The 10,000-nt window shown below is 43.2% G+C and overlaps 1 protein-coding gene across 1 annotated transcript in view; it reads right to left on the bottom strand.

Annotated features, from left to right (window-relative positions):
- Positions 1 to 3,695: 3,695 nt before the first annotated feature.
- The window catches only part of LOC123517110 (frizzled-2-like), a 53,637-nt gene continuing 47,332 nt past the window's right edge, over positions 3,696 to 10,000 (bottom strand). Inside the window, exon 2 of the mRNA XM_045277013.1 lies at positions 3,696 to 6,672. Within this exon, the coding sequence (XP_045132948.1) occupies positions 6,140 to 6,672 (533 nt within the window). The 3' untranslated portion in view covers positions 3,696 to 6,139. The remainder of the gene's footprint in view (positions 6,673 to 10,000) is intronic.

Consider the following 10,000-nt stretch of genomic DNA (forward strand, 5'->3'; position numbering starts at 1 on the left):
GAAGAAGAGTAGTAGGAAGAAACACAGGAGGAGGAGGAGGAGGAAGAGGAGTAGGGAGGAGAAACAGGAAGTGTAGTAGGAAGAGAAAAAAAGTGGAGGAGGGAGGAAGAGAAGGAATAGAGAGGAGAAATAGAAAGAAGTGTAGTAAGGAGGAAGAAATAAAGGAGGAGAAGGGAGGAAGATAAGGAGTAGGAAGGAGAAACAGGAAGAAATGTAGTAGGGAGGAAGAGGAAGAGTAGGAAGTAGAAACAAGACGAGGAGGAGGAAGGAATGCAAGGAAAAGAAAAAAAATCAAAAAAAAAAAAAAAAAAGATAAACGGAATAAGAAAAGAAAAAGAAATGAGAGAAAAAAAAAGGAATGGAAATAAGAACAATAACAAGGAAAGAAAAAAAAGTAATTAATAACAAGGAATAAAGAAGAAAGGATAAAAAAAAAAGACGAGAAAAAATTAACAATAACGAAAAGGATACAAATAAATAAATGAATAAAAATAAAGAAGAGAAATAAAACAAGGAATTGAGATCTCTTCCTTTATTCATTGACTATATACAAAACATTTATAAAAGACCCCAATATTGCCCCCTTTCCCCCCCTCCCCCCCATCATCATCATCATCATCAGTCCCTTATATACACACAATGTACATCTAATTACATACACACACGCACACACACACACACAAGCTCTTCTGGACGTACTAGAGTCTCTGGTTTATTTATTTATTATTATTTTTTGTAATACATTTAAGTTATATATATATTTTTTTTATTTCTATTTGTTTTTATATAAGGGCGGACTGACGCAGCAGAGCCCTTCCTTATGTCTAACAACGGCGGCGGGGCGGGGCGGGGTGGGGTGGGGCTGGGTTTTGGGGCGGGGCAGGGCAGTGGTGGTGGTTGTAGTAATAGTAACACAACATACGTACAAACTTTTCATTGCACATCAGAGTAGTAGTAGTAGCAGTAGTAGTAGTAGTAATATCATAGTACTTGTAATAGTAATAATAGTAATAATTAAAAGAATGGGTATTTAATTGTACAGTTATGATACAAAAGTAATAGTAGTAGTTATAATATTGATAAAAAAATAATAACACACACTGCACAATATCATAGTTGTAGTAACCATAATAACTACAACAAAAATAATAATGGTAGCAATAACACCCTTACAATGGCACACAAACCACACACCATTAGAACACCCCTTTACCCTTTCCACCCCTTACATACACCCCCCTCCCTCTCCATCGCCCATTAACCATAGCTTCAAAGTATAGTAAGAGTCAATATACATCTTAAGTCACTACAACATACATAACACAGTAACATTGCGACCTAGTGCTGGCTGGCTGACTGGCTGGCTGGCTGGCTGGTTTGAGAGTCGCCCGTAACATTTAAGAAGGAAACGTAAGGACAGTTTTCGTTCATTAGCTGGTTAAAAATAAGATAATAATAATAGTAATAAATAAATGATAGAATAGAATAAACGAAAAAAATAAGTTAAAAAGAGAAAATGGGTTAAGTGGTGCGTCATTTAGATAATAAAAAATATAGACTTGTTTTTTTAATGCGACGAGAAAAAGAAGAAAAAGAACAATAATAACAAAACAAGAAAAATAACCACTAGAATGCGTTTCCCGTTTTCTTTGCTGTACCCATTCTCTTTTTTCCCTCAATGTTGAAAGGCGAGCAAGAGAGGACGGGGCAGTGTGGTGTGGTGGCGGGGGCAGGTGTGGCCAGACAGACAGACAGACAAGGCCACATCACCACCACACCTGCCACTCTCATTTCACCAGCGGAGGAAAGGTAGAGGAAGTAGTAATAGAAGAAGAAGAAGAAGAAGAAGAAGCGACCATTCCGAAGCACTTTTGTACCAAACAGCGCAGCGCAACATCAAAATAACTACACACACACACACACATTCTCTCTCTCTCTCACAAGTAACTCAACACTTAAATAATATATACACAACTTTCTCTCTCTCTGATTATACTTCTATATATTTTTTTGATTTTCCAGAGTAACATTAGAACACACACACACTCTCTCTCTCTCACTTATAAACACTACAGGATACAGGCCAACACTTACACCTCTAAGTAACAGTCGGACATGGTTTGAAGTGTATTGTGGGTACTTATACATACATACATACATACATACATAGGCCAGTCACTCATACACACATACATACACACTTCTACGTCCCTGTCTATTGCTTGGGTACAAAGGAGTTATTCTGTATATACGATAAAAAGATGAAAATAAAATAAAAATGAATGAAATAATGAATAAAGAAATAAGTAAAGAAAGGAAGGAAGAAAAGATCGTGTTTGGTGTCTGAAATAATAATAATAAATGAAATAAAAATAATGAATAAATAGAAATATAAATAAAGAAATACTAGTTTAATGTCTAGTGGTAAAAAATAAATGAAAAAATGAATGAAAATAAAAAATAAATAAAGAAATGTTACTATTTAATGTTTAGTGGAAAGAAAATATTGGAAGAGAAATAATAATGTTTAGTTTTCATATTGAGTGAAAGGAAAGATTGTGATGACGGTCAATTAAAAAGAATATTAATGAAAGCAAATGAATAACTACAACGAGGAAAACCTGACATTGTTACATTTGTTTGTGTAATTGAAGTGAAGAGATGTGACAATACAAACACACTATTTGTAAACACACCTTTTATACAATCCAGGAAAACTTGTTGACTAAATTGTTGACATAAAAAAAATATAATACAAAGCAAAATAGACAAAAATAAACTAAAATGAAAACAAATATTATTACAAAGACAAGATTACAAAATGCTTTCTATATCAACTGTCTAATAAAATACAAACGAAAAAATTAAAAAGCTTATATAAAAACAGTATGAGAAAATATAGACACTACTAATTCTTCTTCTCCATTCAATAACTCCCTAACAATAATAGTAATAATAATAATAATAATAAAACATGACAATATTATTTTGAAACCTTTAAAAATTTACACTCTACAAAACGTTTTCTTTTCTAGTTTTGAAAATATGTTGCTCTTTACCTTAACTTCTCCCCATTTTCTATAACTGGAGGGAGGGAAAACTGTACTCTCTAAACCGTACACTGACTTAGAAAATACTATGTACATGTCACTACCATACGGCGGCGTGGGAGGGGGTGGGGAAGGAAGGAAGGAAGGAAAAGAAAGAAAGAAAGAAAGAAAGGAATGCAGATTGAAGTGAGGAAAAACAGAAAAAAAAGGAAAAATAAATAAATAATACGAGAGGGAAATATTATCAGGAAAAATAAGAAAAAAAATAAAATAGAAAAAAATTTGAATGCGTAACAAAATTGCACCTTTTCATCAACACACCTGCCGGAAAAAGGGGGGGAGGTGGGGTAGGGAGGAGGAGAAAGAGAGGAGGAGGGGGGGAAGGGAAGAAGAGGGGATGAGTATGGAGGAGGAGGGTAAGGAAGAAGAGGAGGGTGATAAAAGTGAGGAGAGACGAGGAGGAAGAAAAGGGGAGGGAGAGAGGGTGAGGAAGAAAGATGAAGAGAATAAGGAAGGGAGAGAAGGAAGATGGAAAGGAGGGAGATAAGAAGGGGAGGAGGGTGAGGGGAGATGAGGTAGTATGAGGGAAAGATGGAGAGGAAGAAGGGGAAGAAGAGAGGGAGAAAAGAAGTAAGGAGTAAAGGAGGGAAAGGAGAGATATGAGAGGATGGAAGAGGAGAAGAGGGGGATAAAACAGAGAAATAGGAACAAGAAAAGGAAGAAAATGGGAAAAGGATATGAAAAGAGGAAGAAGAGAGAATGGAAGAGAATAGGGGATGTCACAGGAAAAGGGATAAGAAAATGAAGGGAAAAAGAGGAAAAAGGGAGGAAAAAGAGGAAAAAGGGAGGAAAAAGAGGAAAAAGAGGGGAAAAAGAGGGGAAGAGCTAAGCAGATGACTGAGTACACATAAAAAAATGTGTGCGTTTGTGTACGTAAATTAAAAACGTACACACACCTTACATACACATGAGTGACCCCTTCACCCTTAAGTGCCCCGCCCCTTAAGTTCATACTGGGGTGAAGGTGGGGAGTAATAGGAAGGGGGGGGGGGAGAAAGTGACATTATAGTGATTCTGAGGGGAAATATTGTGGATTTTATGGTGATCTGAGGGGAAAATGGTGAAAATATTGTGATCTGAGGGGAAAATGAGGAAAATTATGTGATCTGAGGGGAAATTAAAGGAGAAAATGACATTATAGTTATTCTGAGGGGAAATATAGTGAATTTTTATGGTCATCCGAGGGGAAAACGGTGAAAACATTGTGATCTGAGGGGAAAATGGTGAAAATATTGTGATCTGAGGGGAAATTAAAGAAAAAAAGACATCATGGTGAATCTGAGGGGAAAGAGGAGGGGGGAGAGTAATAGGAAGGGGAAGGGGGGGTTATGTATACCGGTGTGTATTCTGAATCATTACTGGATACACATAGACGTACATGAGTATATAGAACTAAGGGTAGATATACATACACATACATACATACATACATACGTACATGAATATTAAGACTAAACCCAGCCAGTTAAAATATATAAAATAAAAAAAAAAAAAAAAAAAATAAAAATAATAAGATTGTCTAGTACACGTATGGTTCCAGTTTATCTACTTTTTGTTTGTTTGTTTGTTTGTTTGTTTGGTGGAAGTGAAGGAAATATAAAAATGAATGAATAAAGTTGATAAAAATATACTTAAAAGAGAGTTATGCTTCTGGTGTGTGTGTGTGTGTGTGTGTGTGTGAGAAAATATCCACTTACTGTCACACTAAAAAAAAAAAAAAAAAAAATGATAATAAAATAAATAAATAGAAAAAAAAATGGAAAAAAAATTAGATATAAAAATAGAAAATAAATACAACAAAACTATGATAAAATACAATAAAAGCCTGAATGACCTCCGCAACACTAGCGAGTTTGTATCATCAGCAATATCATCAATAGAAACAGAGAGAGCGCTTCAAATGTATCAACTTGTTTCTTTTTTGTCTTCCTCCTCTTTCACTCTCTTCATTTTCTTACAAAACTGGTGTGTGAGCTATTTCTTTCTCTAATCAGGTAAGTTGGCTCAGTTCCGGGCGTCGTGGTGGTGGTGGTGGTGGTGGTGGTGGTGGTGGTGGTGGTGGTGGTGGTGGTGGTGGTGCAAGCATTAAGGACTGTGGCTATAGTGCTGGTGTGTGTGTTTGTGTGTGGAGGGGGGAGAGGGGACAAAGAGTGTTTTGTGTTATGTTGGTGTGTCTGGTCACGACTGTGGTGTTTGGGTGTGTGTGAGTGGGCGTGTCTGGGAGGGTCTGGCTGGCCCGCCCACATGGCCTCAACGTGGTGGTGGCAGAGGCGCCGCCCACGTGTTGCAATGATGGGCGGGGCGGGGCGGGGCGGCGTGGCGTGGGTGTGTGGGCTGAGGGTGTAGTACAAGTGTTCCGTGGCGTGGGTGGAGGTGAAGTGTTGTCTGGTGGGGAGTGTGTGTGGGTGGCGGTGTGTTCGTAGCCAGCACAGACACCCCGGACAGGCATGGGCGTGGTGGTTGGATGGGTGGGTGGGTGTGTGGGTGGCGGGGCCGCCCGTGCACGTTGAGGAACAGACTACAATAGCGTGCAGGAAGACAGTGACAAGAGACAGACAGACAGACAGACAGCTTTGTGAACGCAAAGTAAGAGGAAAGAATATTTATATATGTATATATTGGTGTCGCTTTCCGAAGGCGACGCGGGGCAGTCCCCGCCTGGCTGTGCGGCGCCGGGCCAACGTGGGCTCCGTGCGTACGTGCGTGCGGGCGTGCAGCGTGCAGGCATGTGCGGTGCGGCGCGGGAACTGGCCTGTGGCGGCACGCGTCGCACGGCCGGGGCTGCTACGTAAGTGCAGGACGCGGCGCCCCGGCGGCGGCGGCGGCGGAGGAGCGTTGGCCCCTGCCCGCCCGCCCCTCAGCCCTTAGAAGTTGGTCTCCTCGGGGGTGCGCGAGGGCCTGAAGGGCACCGCCTCCTCCGGCAGCAGCCTGGCCACGGACGGGTTGGCCTGTGCGGCGGCGGCGGAGGGCGGCTGAGGGGTGAGGGCGTGGGCGGGAGGCGGCACGGGGGGCCAGGCGGGGGCGGACTGTCACACGTAGCTTTCGGTGCGGCGGCCGAGGCAGCAGTTCCGCCACACCAGCAGCGTCTTGCCGGACCACACCCAGAAGCCCGAGGCCACGCCCACCACCAGCGTGCTCAGGTACTTCACCATGAAGAAGACGAAGTCAGGGCGCGCCAGGGGCGTGTCGCGGCCCACGCCCGGGGGACAGTTGATGCTGTAGGCCACCCAGGGCTCCTCGCGCGCCAAGCACTTGTCACGCTGCCACGCCACCATCCACTCGTCGTGGTGCGCCTGCTCGTAGAAGAGGCAGGCCACCACCACCGTGGCGGGCACGGTGTACAGCACGCTGAACACGCCGATGCGCACCATGAAACGCTCCAGCTTGTCCGTCTTGGTGCCGTCGTGCTTCATGATGGTGCGAATGCGGAACAGCGACACGAAGCCCGTCAGCAGGAAGGCCGTGCCCAGCACCAGGTAGAAGAACAGCGGCGCCAGCACGAACCCCTGCAGCGCCCGCACGTCCCACAGACCCACGAAGCACACGCCCGTCATCACGTCACCTGGGGAGCAAGGCACAGCTGTTAGCGGCAACACTGCACACCTCTCAACACCACTACTATATAGTACTGCACCTGTCACTCACTACTACCACTCATTACTAATACTACTACTATTACTATCACAACCGTAACACACCACCTACCACAACCACCACCACTCTATACCACACTCTTACAGTATAGTGAACCAGCCATACACACACACACATACACACACACACACACACACACACACACACTCCCAATAACCTTTCCCTCTCCCTCATCTCTCCCCTAACTTGATCAGCCAGAGGGGAGCGAGCAGGGCGGAGGAGAGGAGAGGAGAGGAGAGGAGAGGCAAGGATGAAGGTAATTTCGTGCTTAATTAAACGCCAGGTGATAATAGGACTACCAGATGCTAACTAGTTCATTACGTGGCCGGTAACGAGGGTGTATAGGCCTACCCCCTCCCCTTCCCTCCCCTCCCCCCCCTCTCTGTGCGTGTGTGAGTAAACAGCACATCTAAGTTGGAGTGAAAGTAGAGGTGGTTGTGTCCTTTTAAGGTTGCTCATTGTTTAGGAGGAGGAGGAGGAGGAGGAGGAGGAGGAGGAGGAGGAGGAGGAGGAGGAGGAGGAGGAGGAGGAGAAGAAGAAGAAGAAGAAGAAGAAGAAGAAGAAGAAGAAGAAGAAGAAGAAGAAGAAGAAGAAGAAGAAGAAGAAGAAGAAGAAGAAGAAGAAGAAGAAGAAGAAGAAGAAGGAGCAGGATATAAAAGATAAGAAGGAAAAAGGAAAAAGGAGAAGAAGAAACAGGAGAAAAGGAGGAGGAGGAGGAGGAAGAGGAAGAGGAAGAGGAGATGATGTATGACGGAACATGACAAAAAAGGAATAGAAAGAAATTATCACACGGAGTAAAACAACAAAAAGAAAATAAAAAAACGAAAAAGAAAAATAGATCAATAAAACAAGTAGATAAAACAACAACAAAAATAACAGCAAAAATCTATTCTCCTTTTTCTTTATTTCCAATCTCTCTCTCTCTCTCTCTCTCTCTCTCTCTGTACGCTTTCTCTTTATCCTCTGACCTTTGTCCCTCCTTCTTTCCTTCCCTCCTTCCTTCTCTCCTTCTCTTCCACCCTCTCTCTCCTTTTCTCCTCTCTCTCTCCCTCCCTCCCTCCTTCTCTCCATCAGACGCAGGCACACTGGAGAGAACTTTTCCTTCCTACCTTTAAAGGAGTCGCCGTGAGAGAGAGAGAGAGAGAGAGAGAGAGAGAGAGAGAGAGAGAGAGAGAGAGAGAGAGAGAGAGAGAGAGAGAATCGGGGTCATCACCTTCACCTTCTGTATGTCACTTGCTTGTGTGTGTGTGTGTGTGTGTGTGTGTGTGTGTGTGTGTGTGTGTGTGTGTGTGTGTGTGTGTGTGTGTGTGTGTGTGTGTGTGTGTGTGTGTGTGTGTGTGTGTGTGTGTGTGTGTGTGCGTTTCTATGCGCACATAAAATAACATGAAAGTGTAAAATCTCTCTCTCTCTCTCTCTCTCTCTCTCTCTCAAAACACCTTTCTCATCCCCACACACATACACACACACACACTTTCACCCTCTTCTTCAATATACCATTATTCTTTTTCTCTCTCTCTCTCTCTCTCTCTCTCTCAGGTGACACGTTCAAGTTTCCTCATTAGCTCAGATAAAAGAGAGAGAGAGAGAGAGAGAGAGAGAGAGAGAGAGAGAGAGAGAGAGAGAGAGAGAGAGAGAGAGAGAGAGAGAGAGAGAGAGAGAGAAAGTCGATATACCAAATTGAAAGTTTCCCCAATACTGTTCTGGTACCTAGAAATTTACATATATTCTTTTTTTATTTATTTTTTTGTTCTTTTTATTTTGTCTTATTTTCTTTAATGTCTGGAATAAGATTCTCTCTCTCTCTCTCTCTCTCTCTCTCTCTCTCTCTCTCTCTCTCATCCCCACTTAACAAACCCCCTCCAGCTCCTTCTCTTTGATCTCTCTCTCTCTCTCTCTCTCTCTCTCTCTCTCTCTCTCTCTCTCTCGTATCCAGCTCACGTTCTTCCCAATAATTGTTTCCTCTACCATTCTTTCCCCTCACTTCCCTTCCTTTCCCCTCTTCCTCTCCCTCTCTCTCTCTTTCCCTCTGCCATACACTACTTCCCTCTCTCTCTTTCCCCTCTCCCTCAGAAATATCACCCAGCGGTCAGGAAAAGTAACTGTTTTCCCCTCTTTTCCCCTCGGGGTGAATGGAGTGTGTCTTAGATATTATCAGTGTTTTCCCCTCTTTCCTTCTTAGTTTTTCCCCTTTGTCCTTCATTTTCCAGGAAGGAGGAGGAGGAGGAGGAGGAGGAGGAGGAGGAGGAGGAGGAGGTGTGTGTGTGTGTGTGTGTGTGTGTGTGTGTGTGTGTGTGTGTGTGTGTGTGTGTGTGAGAGAGAGAGAGAGAGAGAGAGAGAGAGAGAGAGAGAGAGAGAGAGAGAGAGAGAGAGAGAGAGAGAGAGAGAGAGAGAGAACTTCCCTCCTCTCTCCCTCCCTCTCCAAACCACTCTTCTTACTTCCTCTCCCGAGTTCTCTAACCCTAACTACGAGAGAGAGAGAGAGAGAGAGAGAGAGAGAGAGAGAGAGAGAGAGAGAGAGAGAGAGAGAGAGAGTAATTCCCACACCCTCTCGTACCTCCAATACAACCAAGAACACACACACAACCAAGTGACAATTAAAAATAATAAATAAAAATAATAAGGAAAAAAAAAAAAAAAAATTCTCGACCAATCAGAATGAAGCATCTGTGACGTGGCGCCTCCTGATTGGACGAGCCGAGATGTTATGATGAAAGTCGATCTCTTAGCCAGCCAATGACAAGCGCGTTACCAGAGAGAGAGAGAGAGAGAGAGAGAGAGAGAGAGAGAGAGAGAGAGAGAGAGAGAGGGGAGGGTTTCTCACGGAAGGCGTAATGCTGGGAATATTTGAGGATAAAGAGGAGGAGGAGGAGGAGGAGGAGGAGGAGGAGGGATAAAGAATAGGAAGAAAGGAAGTGTGAAAGAGGAAGAACATCTGGAAGAGGATTTGGAAAGGAGGAGGAGGAGGAGGAGGAGGAGGAGGAGGAGGAGGAGGAGGAGGAGGAGGAGGAGGAGGAGGAGGAGGAGGAGGTGGTGTGAAGGAAGAAAAAAAAGAAGGAAAAAAGTAATAAAAGTAATGAGAAAAAGTAAGAGAGGATAAATGAAAGAAGAAAGAATAAAAAGGAGAGGAAAGAAGAGAGAAGAGAAGAGAAGAGAAGAGAACGCAAAAGGAAAGAATGAACACGAAAAAAAAAAAAATAAAGAAGGAAGAATGAAAGAAGAAAAAAGATAATTACTAA

The sequence above is a fragment of the Portunus trituberculatus genome, chromosome 6, assembly GCF_017591435.1.
Source record: "Portunus trituberculatus isolate SZX2019 chromosome 6, ASM1759143v1, whole genome shotgun sequence".
Lineage (NCBI taxonomy): Eukaryota > Metazoa > Arthropoda > Malacostraca > Decapoda > Portunidae > Portunus > Portunus trituberculatus.